Genomic DNA, 18,709 nt, shown 5'->3' with positions numbered 1-18,709 from the left:
ATATATTTTGCTGGATGACATGCTTTTTGATAAATTTCTATCAGGGATTTTTATTTCTCAATGGGGTTACAAAGAGATATTTACATTATAACACTAACTTGTCTAATAGGCTTTTTATTTTATTGCTGTTGCCTTTCAAATATTTCATAATTTTTTTCTACTAAATACTGGTGTCCTTTCTTTCCTTCAAATTGCACGATATCATTGTATAAAGTCATTTAAAAGAAAAAAATTCAAAATTATAAAATTTTTCACCATCAATACAAAGATGAAAATGTAAAATTAATGTCATTAAGGTAAAAACGAAATTAGGGAAATAGTAACATATAGCCTAGTAAACAAAAAGAAAACTAAAAAGTCATTAATACACAGTACTTTAAAGATTTTTTCCTTACCTTTTCATTAGGATCATATCCTACTGAAGATAGTCTACAGGAAATCCTCAAACACTGCTTTGATTGGTGTAAAAGAGGCTGTAAGTAGGAAAATAGATAAATGAGAAAATGTTAATATTTAAATGGACAAGTTAAAAAATAAACTAATTTTTATAAGAATTTCCCTCAAAATTATTGCAACAACAAAATGTTATCATTAACATATGAGTTCTCATTGTGTATAAGTTGTAAAAAAACATTATATAAACTGCTTCTGAAGGCAAATGACATCAGGATATATGCAAAAATCAGCAATCTGTTAAGATAAAATATATAAGTGAGATTTGAAGAAAATACTGCTATTCAGCAACTCACAAACTTAAAGAACAATGGTGGTCAGAATCATAGAACATAGTATGCAAAATTACAAAGAGACGAAACTACAAGGATTTTTTAATTTTATCAAAGACAAAAAAAGTAAAAATGTGATTTAATTTTTATTCTACTTCTCCCTGACATAAATAAAAATTCCAAAGGACATGTAAACCAGTGACCCATGCTCATAACTTTAGAATAATCTTTTGACTTTTTCTGCTCCTTCATCCAATATATACAATCACCAATTTTTTTATTTCAGGATGCCTTTTCAATTACCCTCAAATCTATCTCATTCCTATTATTTCCATTGCTATCATCTTTGTTAAAAGTGTCCTTGGGGCAGCTAGGTGCTGCTGTGGATAGAGTACCAGCCCTGCAGTCAGAAGTACCCAAGTTCAAATCAGGCCTCAGACAATTAATAATTACCTAACTGTGTGGCTTTGGGCAAGCCACTTAACTCCATTTGCCTTCCAAAAATCTTTAAAAAAAAAAAAAGTGTCCTTAAAGCTCATCAAGATTCGCTTTACCCTTCTAATACATGCACCTCACAAGCCAAAAATAGTTTGTTCTTCCTTTATTCACCAGAGTTTGAATTTTTCCAAGAGAAGCCAAGAAGATTATCAAAAAATGTAGCCATAAAACATCTAAGAGTAAAGTTGAACTTTTTAAAGTCTAGAAACAAATGGATTCTTGTAATAGAAACAATTAAGTTTGGAGAATAAGTTTACGTTGTAGCAGAATTTATGTGAATTTCAGACCATATAATAACAAAATATATTAATGAAACAAGCTCCCTGACATTGTAAGAAATATAAAGCAATGCTGTTATCAAAAACATGAATGTTCCTATACTTAATTCTTTGGCAAGTTTTGTAAAATGGATTATGGTAAAATATATAATATACAATATTTATGTGAATCACATGAAAATGAAAGTACAGAACTTCTAGTGTAGCCATTGTCACCAACCTAAATATTAAATACTAAAATCAAGATGTCCAATTACTAATCATTCATTTCCAAAAACACAAAGAGAAAAATAAGTTTTTTTTTAAAATGGATCACTAAAACAATGAATTTGAAAAAAACTTAATCAAAAACAACAAAAACCACCCTCCCAAAACACAAAAATCTCCAATGAACCGAGTTTCCTTCCACACATCCATCTTTAATTTGGATTGTCAAGTACATGGTAAAACATTTGTTACAAAGTACACAATAATAAGAGCCAAATCAACTGAGAACCCAAGAAATTACAACACTAAAGTGTTCCTCCTTCTATTGCCAAGAAAACAATGCTATTTTAGCTTTTGGTATGCAAAAAATAATGTATATTTTAACCAAGACGTGGTATACAGCTAAATTTCTAGTGTTAAAAAGAAAAAAAAATCTGAGACATATCTATGATGGGAAGAATCAGTATTCTGAAAACAATCTGCTAAATAACTACTTAAATTTTTTCAGCCTTAGTTTCCTCAACTGTAAAATGGGGTTAACACATGTTATTGTGAGAATAATTAGCACAATTTCTGGTATAACAAATATTTGTAAATCCTTCCTTCCTAATTAAAAAAATAGCACTGGCCTGGGAATCAAAAGCCCTGAATTTTATTCCAAGTTCAACTTTTCCAGTAATTATCTGTATGGCACTTGAAAAATAACAACTTCTCAGACAGGCTAGGACTTAGGATAATGAAGAAAGGCCAGTACAAAGGAGGGTCCATAGAAAAATTCTAGAAAGGAAAAGACGCTAACTCAGAGAGACCTAAAACCTCTGAGGAGAATATGACCTGCTCTCCAGCACAGAAAGACTTCCTGGAAGAAATAAGGAGTTTAAAAATCAATTGGAAAATTTGGGAGAGAAAATTAACAACTTGTAACAAGAAAACAATTCTCTCAAAACCTCAAATGGTCAAATGGAAAATTCTTACAAAAATAGAATTAACCAATTAGAAAAGGAGTTGAAAAAGATAAAGAAAATTCTTCTCTATAAAAAAAGAATGGAGCCAGTGGAAATTAATGATTTCATGAGACAGTAAGACTCTGTTAAACAAAAAAAAAAATCAAAAAAAACAGAAGAAAATGTAAAATACCTCATCAGCAAAACCATTACCTCAAGAATAGATCAAGGAGGGACAACCTGAAAATTATAGGCCTTCATGAAAACACTGAAGAGAAAAAAAGTCTGGACTTAATATTACCGGATTTAATGATGGAAAATTGTCCTGATATCATGGAAGCAGAAGGCAAAATAGCTATTGAAAGAATACTTTGAACCCCTCTGGGAAAGAGATCCTAAAATGAAAACAGCAAGGAATGTTGTGGCCAAATTCCAGAACTATCAGATAAAAGAGAAAATCCTATAAGCAGCCAGAAAGAAACAATTTAAATCCCAAGGAGCCACAGAAAGGATTACCCAGGACCTGGCCACATCAAAATTTAAGGGATCAAAGGGCCTGGAATGAGATATTCCAAAGATCAAGGGATCTTGGAATGCAGCCAAGAATCCACTACCCAGCAAAACTGAGCCTTCTCTTCCAGGGGAAAAGATGGCCATTTAATGAAAAGGGAAACTTTCAACAATTCCTGAAGAAAAGACCAGAGCTAAAGAGAAAATTTGGACATCAAACATGAGATGCAAGAGATACAATGAAAAGGTTTAAAAGGGGGGGGGGGGTAAAAAAAAGAAAGAAAAAAGAACTGCTAGCCATTAAGATGAAATTGGCTATATATCCCAGAATGGGAAAAAGATTCTCATAACTCTTGAGAATTATAATTCTATCAGAGAGAATATACTTAGCCAGAAAGGAATGCACACTTGTGACTTATCCATGAGACTTCTACCCAATGGGAAGCATTGGATATCCCTATTTGGGAGAAAGACTCTAATAACTCTTGAGAATTGTAACTCTATTAGAGAGAAAATACATTTAGCCAGAAGTGATGGATACTCATGATTTTCTGAGACTCAGAATGACTTAAAAACACTACCTCCTTAAAAAAAGGTGGGGACAGCAAGGAGATGGGACAATGGAGGGGACTGAATGGGGTAAATCTCATTACATTAAGAGATACAAAAAAATTTTTTTTAATTTAAAAAAACAAAAGAAGTACAGCTGTACCTCGGTAATAGAGGTGAAGAAGGGAAAAGAGAAACTCCTAAATCTTCCTCTCATCGGACTTGGCTTAAAGTTAACTGACATACACACTCAGTGAACTTAAGAAACATTTTACCTTTCAAGTATTAAAAGAGGAAAAGGGGAAAAGGGAAGGGGGAGACAGAGATGGCAGGGGGAGGAAGAAGTAACAGAAGGAAGGGAAGGAAAAAGAAAAAAGGCAAAGAAGAAAGAAAGGGGAGGGTATTGGGTATAGGAGGGCAAACACACTGAAGGGTGGCGGTATTCAGAAACAAAATACTGGGGAATATGGATAATGTAAAAAAGGGGGGGAAATACATTAAGAGGGAAGATAGCATGGAGGGAATAAAGAGTCAGTAATTCTAACTTTGAATGGGAATGGGATGAACTCTCCCTTATAACATAAGCAAATAGCAGAGGATTAAAAAACAGAATCCTACAATATGTTGCTTACAAGAAACTCATCTGAAATAGAGAGATTCATATAGAGTAAAGGTAAAAGGCTGGAGCAAAATATATTTTGCTTCAGCTGAAGTGAAAAAAGCAGGGGGTAGCAATCCTTATATCAGACAAAGCAGCTGCAAAAATAGATAGCATTAAAAGAGATAATAAAGGAAACTATATCCTCCTAAAAGATACCATAGGCAATAAAATGATTTCAATACTGAATATGTATGCAGCCAATGGGATAGCATCCAAATTCTTAGAGAAGATGAAAGAACTACAGGAAGACAGACAGCAAAAGTCTACTAGTGGGAGACCTCACCTTCCCACTCTCAGATTTAGATAAATCTAATCATAAAATAAACAAGAAAGAAGTTAAGGAAGTAAGTAGATTTTTAGAAAACTTAGATATGATAGACTTATGGAAGATACTGAATGGGAATAGAAAGGAATATACTGGTTTTTTTGAAGTACATGGCACTTACACAAAAATTGATCATGTACTAGGGCATAAAAACCTAATGATCAATTGCAGAAAGGCAGAAATAGTGAATATATCTTTCTCAGATCATAATGCAATAAATATTGGGCCAGGAAGATAGTGACCTAGAACCAACTGGAAACTGAATAATTTTAAAGAATGAGTGGATCAAACAACAAATTATAGAAAAAGAAGTATTTTATCCTAGATAATGAGAATAATGAAACAACATACCAAAACCTATGGGATTTACTCAAAGCGGCTGTCAGGGAATATATTACATATCTTTAACTGCTTACACAAATAAATTAGAGAAAGAGGAAATCAATGAACTAAATATGCAACTAAAAATTAGAGAAGGAACAAATTAAGAATCCCCAATTAAATACCAAATTAGAAATTCTAAAAATTAAAGGAGAAATTAATCAAATTAAAGCAAAAAAACTATTGAATTAATAAATAAAACCAAGAGTTGGGTTTTATGAAAAACCAACAAAATTGATAAACCTTTGGTCAATTTGATTAAAAAAAAGGAAGAAAACCAAATTGCTAGTATCATGAATGAAAAAGGTGAACTCACCACCAATGAGGAAATTACAGTAATAATTCAGAATTATTTTGCCCAACTCTATACCAATAAATTTGACAATCTAAACAAAATGGACAAATATTTACAAAAATATAAGTTGCCCAGGTTAAATGAATAGGAGATTAAATACCTAAACAACTCTTTCTTAGAAAAAGAAATTCAACAAGCCACTACTGAACTCCCTAAGAAAAACATCTCCAGGGGCTGACTGGATCAAAGTGAATTCTATCAAACATTTAAAAAATAATTGGATCCAATTCTAAATAAACTCTTTGGAAAAGTAGGTGAAGACGGAACTCTGCCTAACTCTTTCTATAACACCAATATGGTGCTGATACCTAAACCAGAAAGAGTTGAAACAGAGAAAGAAAATTATAGACCTGTATAGGATGTATAGGATAATACACTATGACCAAGTAGGATTTATCCCAGGAATGCAGGGTTGGTTCAGTATTAGGAAAACTGCTAGTATAATTAATTATATCAATAACAAACCTATCAGAAATCATATGACATATCAATATATGCTGAAAAGGCTTTTGATAAAATACAGCACCCATTCCTACTAAAAACACTACAGAGTATAGGAATAAATGGACTGTTCCTTAGAATAACAAGCAGTATCAATCTGAAACCATCAACAAGCATTATATTCAATAGGGAGAGGCTAGAGGCATTCCCAATAAGGTCAGGGATGAAACAAGGAGGCCCATTATCACCACTACTATTCAATATTGCATTAGAAATGTTAGCTTCAGCAATAAGAAAAAGTAATTGAAGGAATTAGAATTGGGAAGGAAAAAGACAAAACTCTCACTCTTTGCAGATGACATGATGGTATACCTAGGGAATCTCAAAAAATCATCTAAAAAAACTAGTGGAAACAATCAGCAACTTTAGCAAAGTCACAGGATAAAAAATAAACGCTCATAAATCCTCAACTTTCACATATATACATATATATATATTATATATATATATATATATATATATATATATGCATCTGGGAGTCTATTTGCTAAGGCATACTCAGAAACTTTTTGAAAACAAAACACTTCTCACACAAATAAAATCAGATTTAAAAAACTGGGCAAACATCAACTGATCATGGATAGGTCGGGCTAATATAATAAAAATGACAATTCTACCAAAACTAAACTACCTGTTTAGTGCCCTACCAATCAAAATTCCAAAAAATTACTTTAACTAGTTAGAAGAAATTATAAGTAAATTCATATGGAGAAATGAAAAGTCAAGAATTTCCAGGGATTCAATGAAAAAAAAAGTGCAAAAAAAGGTGGCTTAGCCCTAGCAGATCTAAAATTATATTATAAAGCATCAGTCATCAAAACTGTCTGGTATTGGCTAAGAAATAGAGTGGTGTTAAAAAAAAAAGGAAAAGAAATAGAATGGTGGACCAGTGGAATAGACTAGGTACAATAGCAGGAAACATTTACAGTAATCTACTGTTTGATAAACCCAAAGAGTCCAGCTATTGGGATAAAAAATCTCTCTTCGATAAAAACTGCTGGGAAAATTGGAAGTCAGTATGGAAGAAACTTGGATAAGACCAACACTTCACACCCTATAACAAGATAAGATCAAAATGGATACAGAATTTAGACATTAAAAAAATATTATAAGCTAACTAGAAAATCAAGGAATAGTTTACCTGTCAGATCTATGGAAAGGGAAGCAGTTTATGACAAAGAGATGGAGAACATCACAAAAAAACAAACTAAATGATTTTGATTACATTAAATTAAAAAGCTTTTGCACAGACAAAATCACTGCAACCAAGATGAAAAGAAATATAGTAAACTGAAAATCTTTACACCTAGTATTTCTGACGAAGGATGCATTTCTAAAATATACAGAGAACTGAATCAATTTTTAAGAAAACAAATCATTCCCCCCAATTGACAAATGGTCAATCTGCAAAGGCCATTTACAGATGAGGAAATGAAAGTGATCCAGTCATATGAAAAACTGCTCTAAATCATTACTTATTAGAGAAATGCAAATTAAAGCATCTCTGAGGTACCACCTCATACCTCTCAGACTGGCCAATATGACCAGAAAGGACAATGATCACGGTTGGAATGGATGTGGGAAATCTGGGACACTAATGCATTGGTGGTGGAGCTATGAACTCATCCAACCTTTCTGGAGAGCAATATAGAATTACATCCAAAGGGCAACAAAAATGAGCATACCCTCTGATCCAGCAATACCACTACTGGGTCTATACCCTGAAGAGATGATGAAAAAGGGTCAAAACATCACTTGTTCAAAAATATTTGTAGTAGCCCTGTTTGTGGTGGCAAAGAATTGGAAATCAAGTAAATGTCCTTCAATTGGGGAATGGCTTAACAAACTGTAGTATATGTATGTCATGGAACACTACTGTTCTATTAGAAACCAGGAGGGATGGGAATTCAGGGAAGCCTGGAAGGATTTGCATGAACTGATTGAGGAGTGAGATGAGCAGAACCAGAAAAACACTGTACACCCTAACAGAAACATGGGGGTGATGATCAATTTTGATGGACCTACTCATTCCATCAGTGCAACAATCTGGCACAATTTTGGCTATCTGCAATGGAGAATACCATCTGTATCCAGAAAAAGAATTTGGAGTTTGAACAAAGATCAAGGACTATTACCTTTAATTTAGAAAAAAAAAACCTTATCTTATTATGTAAACTTGCTGTCTCTTATACTTCGTTTTTCTTCCTTGGGGGATATAATTTCTCTCTCATCTTATTCAATTGAGATCAATGTATACCATGGAAACAATGTAAAGACTGGCAAATTGCCTTCTGGGGGGGGAGGGGAAGGGAAGCAAGATTAGGGGAAAAATTGTAAAACTCAAAACAAATAAAATCTTTAAAAGGAAAAAAAAAGAAAATGAAGGACAAACATGAGTGTGTGTGAATAAGAACTGTTAAACTACCATGAGCAAAAAAAAAAAGGATCTAAACATCAAATTTCAAGAAATTGAAAAAAACTATCCTGGTAGCCTAAGAACCAGAGAGTGAAAAAAAAATAGAAAGAATCCATTACCTCTTAAAAGAGACAGCAAGAAAACTCTCAACAACTATGGAGTTTGAATGCAAACCAAAGCATACCATTTTCCATTTTTAAAATTTGTTTTATGGTTTATGTGTTTTTCTGCTGATGATTTTTCCCCTTTTATTCTGATTTTTCTTTCACAACATGAATAAAGAAATATTTTTAGCATAGATATACATCTATAAACCTGTATCACAGTCAAGGAGAGGGGAAAGGGACCGTGAGGGAGGGAGAAAAACGTAGAACACAAAATCTTACCAAAAAATGAATGTTAAAAACTATCTTTGCATGTAGCTGGAAAAATAAATCTATATTTTTAAAAAGAGGACAATGATCAATCTTGGAGAGGATTGTGGGAAAACTGAAACACTAATGTACTACTGGTAAAGTTAAGAGCAGATCCAACTATTCTGGAGAGCAATTTGGAACTATGACCAAAAAGCAATAAAATACCCTTTGAGAGTCGGCCGTCCGCGCTTGCTGCCGCAGCCCTCGCACCCACCGCCCCGGCCCCGGCACGCGGGGAGCGGCTTGGCCCGGCGCCCGGGCCCCAGCTTCTCGAGTGAAGGAAGGCTGCGTGGACGGCGATGACTGCGGAGGAGATGAAGGCGGCGGAGGGCGGCGCGCACAGCCCCAAGCAAGGCGAAGGCGTGCTCGAGGTTCAAGCGAGAGGGCACAGGCACGGAGACTCCCATGATCGGTGACAAGGTCACTGTACACTATACTGGCTGGCTGCTGGATGGTACCAAATTTGACTCCAGCTTGGATCGAAAGGGCAAGTTCTCCTTTGACTTGGGCAAAGGGGAAGTCATCGAAGCCTGGGATATCGCAGTGGCCACCATGAAAATAGGAGAAATCTGCCACATCACTTGTAAACCAGAATATGCCTATGGTTCATCTGGCAGCCCTCCCATGATCCCCCCCCCCCCCCAATGCTACCTTGGTGTTTGAGGTAGAATTATTTGATTTTAAGGGAGAGGATCTTACTGAAGATGAGGATGGTGGAATCATCCGAAGGATAGAAGGATAAGGCTACTCCAAACCCAACGAAGGAAGCCACAGTGGAAGTTGTGATAGAGGGTGGCCATAAAGGCGGAGTCTTTGACCAGCGAGAGTTAAGCTTTAAGATTGGAGAGGGTGAGAACTTTGATCTTCCCCCTGGACTAGAAAAGGCGATTCAGCGCATGGAGAAGGGAGATAAGAATTCTATTGTCTACCTTAAGCCCAGCTATGGTTTTGGTAACACTGGGAAGGAGAAGTTCGAGATCCCACAGGAGGCAGAGCTACAGTATGAAGTGACACTCAAGAGCTTTGAAAAGGCCAAGGAGTCTTGGAAAATGAATGCAGAAGAGAAGCTCGAGCAGAGTGCCATAGTGAAAGAACAGGGTACAGTGTATTTCAAGGAAGGCAAGTATAAGCAAGCCATGCTTCAATATAAGAAGATTGTGTCCTGGCTAGAATACAAGTTGGGCTTCTCTGAAGAGGAAGGACAGCAAGTCCAGGCTTCAGACACTGAGACTGGCTTCACAGCTGAACCTGGCCATGTGTCACCTCAAACTGCAGTTCATTCTCTGCTGCTGTGGAGAGCTGCAATAAGGCCCTAGAGCTGAACAATAACAATGAGAAAGGCCTTTTTCGTCGGGGAGGGCGGGGGAGGCCTATCTGGCTACGAATGACTTTGAGCTGGCCCGGGACGACTTCCAGAAGGTCCTCAAGCTCTACCCCAGCAACAAGGCTGCCAGAACCCAACTGATGCTTTGCCAACAACGAATCCGTGAACAGCATGCCAGGGAGAAGAAGCTTTATGTTAACACATTCCAGAGGTTGGCTGAGAAAGAGAACAAGGCTGAGGCAGAACCAGATGGAGGAGACTATCCAACTGACACGAAGATGAAGGATGACCAGCAGAATGGTGTAGAAGTGAGCAAGTCTCAAGTAAAGGCAGAAGCATAGCCAGTTCTCTAACCCCATTCTCACGGCTGCCTACCTCCCATGCCCTCCCTAGCCTTCCCTTTGTAAAAAACAAAAACAAAACAAAACAAAAAACCTGAAGAATTTTGAGTGAATTAGACCTTTATTTTTCTATCTGGTTGAATGGTGACTTTGGGGAAGGGGAAAGGTTTGTTGAGATTAGGTTGGGGATGCTTTTTGGAAAGGAAATTTCTTTCTACTACCCCTAAAATGTTAATTTATTTTGCTCCTTCCTGCAGCCTAATCCATTTCCAAACTGGGAAGGGAGTGGGGTCTAGTCTTGAAGCTGGGGGGGTGGGTAGAAGGAAAAATACAGAATATGCCCTCTTCTCCCCTGTTATGGCAGGGGAGTATAAACAAAACAAAACTAAACTAAACCCATTGCTATTTCCTTGGCTTCTGTTTGTTCCTAGTCCCAGACTCTGTGGCAGTTGGTCCTTTCTGGTATCATGGTGACTACTTTCACATTTCCTCCCATTTTTTCCCTAACCATAAGCATGCTTTCTCTCCCCTTGCCTGTTCTATGTTGTACCAGTCCCTGCTCCTTTGGCCTTTTAACTGCACGATGATGAAGATCCAGGCGCTCACGCGCTCGCTCTCTCTCTCTCTCTCTCTCTCTCTCTCTCTCTCTCGCTCTCGCTCTCTCTCTCGTTTTCACTCTCTCTCTCCTCTCTCAAGTTCCATGCTTGAGCAATAAAGTGGAAACAACCAAAGTTTAGAGTCAGGCTATGTTCTGTTCTACCTGCTGTGCCCAAGAGGGAAGGGAGGGGTGAGACTTCTGGGTTGGGGACAGTCTAATATAATACGCAAAAATTAGAAATTTGTTGGGGAAAGAACCTCTCTGAGGCAAATAGTAGATTTGGCCAGGGTGCTTTTTGAAGCAATTTAGCCAGTTAGTGCAATTGTAAGCAAAATTGAGGCCAAACCCATGGGAATATAGACCATCTGTCAAAAAGTGGTACCCAGTAACAGGATGCTGAGAGCAATTCTTAAGTGGTAATAGAACTGGGTAGGGAGAAACACATGGAGAAAGATGAGAATGAGAGAAGAAAAATTACAGTTTAAAGTTGTAGCTAGGGCAATAGGATCCAGCCTAGGACCCTAATCACATTGATACTTCAAGGTCCCTTCACACTCTAGGTCAATAGCATTGTCCTTAAGTGATGAGACTGTCAATGGTGACTCCTGTTTATATTTTTTGAGGAGACTGTAAGCTCCTAGAGGGCAGGGACCATATCTGTTTTGAATTTGGTTTGTATGACAATGCATAGCTTGGTGCTCAATAAAATACTATCAAATGCTGAAGGCAAAAAAAAAATACCCTTTGATTCAGAAATATCACTACTAGGTCTGTATCCCAAAGAGATCATAAAAAAAAGGAGAAAAGACACATTATGTACAAAAAATATTTGTAGCAACACTTTTTGAAGTGGCAAAGAATTTAAATTGAAGGGATGCCTATCAACTGGAGAACAAACAGTAATTTCTTCAGTTATGGTATATGAATGTGATGGAGTACTATTGTTCTATAAGAAATTATGAGCAAGTAGACTTCAGAAAAGACTGGAAAGAAATGCATGAACTGATGCTGAATGAATAAGTAGAACCAAGAGAATAGTGTATATATGAACACCAATGCTGTGAGATGATTAAATTTGAAGGATGAAGCTCCCCTCTGCATTTCAGTGATCAAGGACAATACTAAAAATACTTGTGATGGAAAATGCCAATCACATCCAGAGGAAAAAAACTACACAATCTGTATGGAGAGCAAAGCAGACAATGTTCATTTTGCAAGGCAATGGGGTTAAGTGGCTTGCCCAAGGCCACATGGCTAGGTAATTATTAAGTGTCTGAAGCTGGATTTGAACCCAGGTACTCCTGACTCCAGGGCCGGTGCTTTATCCACTGCGCCACCTAGCCGCTCCTCAATGTTCACTTTTAAAATTTCTTTCATATTTTTTTGCTCCTTCAGATCTCATTCTTCTTTCACCACATGATTAATTTGGAAATATGTTAAACATGATTGTATATATACAATCTGTATCAGATTACTCACTGACATGGGGAAGGGAGAGAGAAGAGAGAATAGTAAAAAAAGGAAGAACTCAAAAGCTTATAAAAAGAAGAATGTTTAAAACTATCTTTGCATGTAATTAGGAAAAAATAAATTAAATTAAAAAGACGTAAAATGGATCATTTTTGAGTACATTAAAAAGATTTTGTACAAACAAAATCAATTCAACCAAGAATAGATAGAAAGCAAGAAACTAGGGAAAAAATTTCATACCTAATTTCTCTAAAAAAAAAGGTCTTATTTCACAACTATACAGAGAATTGATAAAAATTTAAATGGAAGTCATTCCTTAAACTGATCAATAATCAAAGAGTATGAACAAGCAGTTTGGTTTTTTTAGGTTTTTGCAAGGCATTGGGGTTAAATGACTTGCCTAAGGTCACAAAGCTAAGTAATTAAGTGTCTGAGGCTGGATTTGAACTCAGATTCTCCTGACTCCAGGGCCAGTGCTCAATTCACTGTGCCACCTAGCTGCCCCAAGAAGGAGTTTTCAGAAGAAGAAATCAAGACTATCTATACCTATATGAAAAGAATTCTCAGAAATATATAACAGAAAAGAAAAAATGACAAATATTGGAAGGGATGTCAAAAAACTGGTACACTAATGCATTGGTGGTCCAGTTGTGAACTGATCCAACCAACCTGGAGAACAATTTGGAACTATGCCCAAAGGCTTAAATTGTGCAAACCAGCTTAGGTTCAACAAAGGTTAGATGCAGGATTAGCAGAGGTACTGAGTCCATGAATGGTCAATGACCTAGGCAAGACAGAAAAATCTTGTCTCAAAAAGAAAAATTAAGTTTTAAAAAAGTATAGGAAATAATTCAATAAGAAAAGAGGCATTGCAAACATTGGGACAAACATAAGAAAAATATGGAGGAAAAAAATCTGAGGAATTGGTATTAAAATACAGGAAAACAAAGATCTAATACTGAACCATTTGACTGTTCAATGACTTGATGGCAAGAATTTTCTGAGTCTTCATTAAATGTGGCTATAATGCATCTCCACAGGAGGCTGTTTCCCAGGATGGTAGAAACAGACAGTTACCTAGAAGTACTGCCATTCCAAAAGTTCTTGGATTCAAGATCCTGGGCTGTGTCCATTTGGGTTTCCATTTGGGAAGATGATGATCAAGGTGCTTTTTGATGGTTTGATTTGCCTGATATGCTTCTTGCTGTACCTTGCTGAGACTTTAGAGGTACAAACTGAGAGAACTTCATAACTGACAAGAGAAAATGCCATCTGTCCCTAAATTATAGGAAAAATGAGCCAGTAATAAAGATTCCAGAGGTATGTTCACACATTACAGACACAGAAGTGAAAATCTTTACCAGCAAACTAAATTTATATGATTTTCCTAAGGGAGAAAGAGGTCAAATCCAATCTGAATCTCCATGTTGATATTTGTTTTGAAAGTTACCAAGTTAGCATCAGTCATCAAAACTGTCTGGTACTGGCTAAGAAGATCAGTGGAATAGACTAGGTGCAATAGCAGGAAATGATTATAGCAATCTGCTGTTTGATAAGCCCAAAGAGTCCAACTATTGAGATAAAAACTCTCTCTTCGATTGAAACCTGCTGGGAAAATTGGAAGTTAGTATGGAAGACACTTAGATTAGACCAATACCTCACACCCTATACCAAGATCCAAATGGGTACAGGATTTAGACATAAAAAACAATATTATAAACAAACTAGAAGATCAAGGACTAGTTTACCTGTCAGATCTATGGAAAGGGAAGCAGTTTATAACCAAGGAAAAGATGAAAAACATCATTAAAAACAAGATGATTTTGATTACATTAAATTGAAAAGCTTTTGCACAGACAAAACCACAGTAACCAAGATGAAAAGAAAGGTAGTAAACTGGGAAACAATCTTTACAACTAATGTTTCTGACAAAGGACTCATTTCTAAAATATACAGAGAACTGAGTCAATTTAAAAAAAAAAAAGCCATTCCCCAATTGACAAATGTGACCAGGATACGCAAAGGCAGTTTACAGATAAGGAGATCAAAGCAATTCATAGTCATATGAAAAATTGTGGAGTTTGAACAAAGACCAAGGACTATTACCTTTAACTAAAAAAAAAAAAGTTGTCTTATTATGTAATTCTGCTATATCTCATACTATATGTTTCCTCTTTAAGAATATGATTTCTTTCTCATCACATTCAACTTAGATCAATCCATACTATGGTAATGATGTAAAGACTAGCAAACTGCCTTGGGGGGGAGCGAGATTGGAGGAAAAATTGTAAAATTAAAAATAAATAAAAATAAATAAAACCTTTCTAAAATTTTTTTAAAAAAGAAAGTTACCAAGTTAAAATAAGTCATCTGATAGTAATAAACAAAGATCATGCATGTTTCATGATATATCTTCTAGCTACAACACTACTACTAGATTTAATTTTAAAATTTTAAATTAATTCTTTAAAATTCAGTTAATCATGTAATTGGAAAAAAATTAAAATATTTTTATTCAGTTAACATGAAATGTTTAGCATAGCATCCATTTAAAAAATTTTTATAAGCACTAACTGTACCTAGAATACCAGAATATGTAAAATGACCAATTTAAGTGTCTCTGCTATCATGAAGTTTATGATTTAGAGATAAAATGCGAACACATATAATTATAATATTACATAACATTTTTGAATTTAATAAAATTCATTTTCTGTCTGCAAGCAATAAGGGCTAGGAAGGAAAAGAAAAAATTTCTGTTAATATATAAAAAACAAATTTAAAATTTCTGAATAATAAAATGTGAGGTGAAAGGGAAAGTCACTTCAGGGTCAGTTAAAGATTTCATAAAGGAGATAGTTTCTCAGTCGGACTTTAAAACATATACAGCATTTACGTAAATAGGGGGACAGGATCCTATTTAGACCTAGGAAACATAGTAAGGAGGACACAGAGACAGAAGGTTCCTGGAAAATTTGGAAAAAAGAATAAACCACTTTGGCTGAAGTATAATGTTGCGTAATTGAAACAAAATCAGTATGGAAAGGTATGATGAACACAGATCATGGAAGACTGATTGCCAGCCACATCAACTTTATTTGATAAGTAATAGAGTCCCTGAATATTTCTTCAGAAGAGGAGCATAGATCCATGAATAAGAAAGATGATTCTAATGATCAGCCTTAATGGACTTGTTCATTCCATCAGTGCAACAATCAGGCATGGTTTAGGGGATGGAGAATACCATCTGTATTCAGAGAAAGAATTGTGGAGTTTGAACCAAGACCAAAGACTATTTATTACCTTTATTTAAAAAAAAATTGTTATCTTATTATGTAATTTTGCTGTCTCTTATACTTTGTTTCTTCCTTAAGGATATGATTTCTCTCTCATCACATTGAACTTAGATCAATGTATACCACGGAAACAATATAAAGACTAACAAACTGCCTTCTGTGGGGGTGGGGGAAGGGAAGGGAGATTGGGGGGAATATTGCAATATTCAAAATAAATAAAAAATAAAAAGAAAGATCATTCTGGCTGGGATACATATAGGAAAGAGTGGAGAGACAAAATGAGAGAGATGGTTAGATCTGTAAGAAGGGTATTAAATCCCTCAGGTGAGTGGTTATCAGGACTTATATTACAGTAAGTAGCAGTGGGAATGCAAGGATACAAGTTTTTCAGAGATTAACAAGCTAGTACATGGTAACTGATTGATATAATTGGTTTGAGAGATGAAAGACTTAGGAAACTGGAATGTCTATGTGAACAGGAGTAGGAATAGAAATAATAAAATCAGAAAAGCAAAATTTGAGAAAGAAGGGGGGGCTAGGTGGTACAGTGGATAGAGCAAAGACAGGCCCTGGAGTCAAGAGTACCTGAATTCAAATCTGACCTCAGACACTTAAAAATTACCTAGCTGTGTGGCCTTGGGCAAGCCACTTAACCCCATTTGCCTTGCCAAAACCTAAAGAGTGTCTGTGTGTGTGTGTGTGTGTGTGTGTGTACACACACTACTGGGAGCGAATGAGCAAGACCAATAAGTTTAAGAAAGGAACAGTACAGTATTTTCATGCTCTTCTTCCCTATCCTTGGGTCCTATGCGTTGAATTCTGAATCATAACAAACTAAAAGGAGGCTTTTCTGTCCTTCTCCCAGAGTCAGTTATTATCTCAGTTATTTTGTCATTCCAATGAGCATCGTTATTTCAGCTTAGTGTAAAGTTTTGTAATTCATTTTTTGTAATTCATTTGTAATCACATAAGCCTTCAATGTAGTTATCTAAATTTCCCAAACTTCATTTCTATTATGTACTTAAACTTACAATATTTGGAGGACTTTATTTTTATTTTGACATTAAGTACAATACTCTGATTACTTCACAATTTGTCAAACCTTCCTAAAAAGAGGGTTTTAAAAAAACAGGTTTCTGTTCCAGGCCTTCTCTCCTCCCTCTTATACTACTTTACTTGATGATCTCATCAGCTCCTACAGATTTAATTACTATCTCCATGCTGATAATTCTCAAATATACCTATCCTGCTTTAACCTCTCTAATAATGAATTCCAATCTCACATCTCCAATGGCCTCTCAAAGATGTCCAGTAGACATCTTAAACTCTACATGTATAAAACTGAACTTATTTCCCCCCCCTTCCCTTTGAATATGCCCCTCTTCTCTTCTCAGACACAGCCATCACTTTGGTACAGGCCTTCATCACATCCTATCTAGATTATTTCATCAGCCTGCTGATGAGCCTGCCTATCCCATTCCAATCTATCCTCCATTCAGTCACCAAAGTGATTTTTCCCAAAGCAAAGATTCAACTATGTCACCTACTTAGGAATAATTCCATTGGCTCCCAATAGCTTTCAGGATCAAATGTAAAATATTTAGCTAATCAAATCCCTTCACAATCTAACTTTCAAGTCTTTTTTGTGCCTTACTCCCTTGTCATATCCTTATCATTGCTCTTGAAAGAATAAGACACCCCAATTCTAAGCATTGGGCACTTTCTCTGGCTTCCCACCCCCTTCACTTAATACTTCTCTGGCTTCCTTTAATTCCCTAAACAATACCCTAACATTCTACAAGAAGCCTTTCTTAATCCCTCTTAATTCTTCAATCTTTCCTTTCTCATAATTCCTATTTATCCTGTGTCCATACATGTGTTTGTTGTCTCTCCATCCATTAGACTGTGAGCTCCTTGAGAGTAGGCACTGTCTTTTACCTTTTTGTATTCCTAGTGCTTGCTTAGAACTTGAGCAGCCACTGTTTCTCCTCATTTCCAATGGCATTTTAAAAATGTCTGGTTCAGGGGGTGGCTAGAGCACACTGGCCCTGGAGTCAAGAGTACCTGAGTTCAAAGCCAGCCTCAGACACTTAATAATTATCTAGCTGTATGGCCTTGAACTCTGTTTGCCTTGCAAAAACATAAAAAAAAAGCCTGGTTCATAGTAGGTACCTAATAAATGTCTGGTGATTAGATGACATTCAAAAACATATTAATTAATTTTGGAGGTAAGAAACTGTCTTGGAAAGGACCTTAAAGGTCACCCATCCCTAACCAAGAACAACATTTCCAGTGCCAGGAAAGAAGGCAGCCCATTCTCATTTGTAGTTATGCCCTTGGAGACAGGTATAAATGATTCTCTTACCTTAAAATGTAGTATTTCAAGAAAACTATCATGCCCCTCCTTCCAATTCTTTCCCCACCTTTTTCACTGTTAAAATAGCTCTAAGGGGTGGCTAGATGGCACAATGAATAGAGCACCAGCCCTGGAGTCAGGAGGACCTGAGTTCAAATCCAGCCTCAGACACTTAATAATTACCTAGCTGTTTGGCTTTGGGCAAGCTGCTTAACCCCATTTGCCTTGCAAAATAAATAAATAAATAAACAAACAAACAAATAAATAAAACAGCTCTAGCTCCTTGACATATTCCTTATGACAGTTCCCAAACTCCTCACCTTCCTAAATGCTCTCTGGACACTCCAGTTTCTTAACGTTTCTCTAAAATGTAGTATTTCAAACCAAACATGGCATAAGCTGAGGAGATTACTACTCCCTTATCCCATACTCATCAATAGCTTGAACTGAGATATTATATACTATGTTATATACATGTTACGTATATAATATGCACATATATTACATGCATATATTATATATTTATGTGTGTGCATGTGTATATGCATATATGTGTAT

At 35.9% G+C, this 18,709-nt stretch overlaps 1 protein-coding gene and 1 pseudogene across 3 annotated transcripts in view; one reads left to right on the top strand and one right to left on the bottom strand.

Annotated features, from left to right (window-relative positions):
- PCCA (propionyl-CoA carboxylase subunit alpha) overlaps positions 1–18,709 on the bottom strand; it is a 556,428-nt gene that overhangs the window by 537,104 nt on the left and 615 nt on the right. For all 3 annotated transcript variants that reach the window (XM_074191968.1, XM_074191970.1, XM_074191969.1), the window contains exon 2: positions 396–473. In XM_074191968.1, coding sequence (XP_074048069.1) covers positions 396–473 — 78 coding nt within the window. The remainder of the gene's footprint in view (positions 1–395; positions 474–18,709) is intronic.
- On the top strand, positions 9,066–10,485 carry LOC141491518 (peptidyl-prolyl cis-trans isomerase FKBP4 pseudogene; annotated as a pseudogene).

This window comes from Macrotis lagotis, chromosome 6, assembly GCF_037893015.1.
Source record: "Macrotis lagotis isolate mMagLag1 chromosome 6, bilby.v1.9.chrom.fasta, whole genome shotgun sequence".
Classification (NCBI taxonomy): domain Eukaryota; kingdom Metazoa; phylum Chordata; class Mammalia; order Peramelemorphia; family Peramelidae; genus Macrotis; species Macrotis lagotis.
Note: the sequence above shows the minus strand (reverse complement) of the source record. Positions and strands in the feature narration are given on the sequence as shown.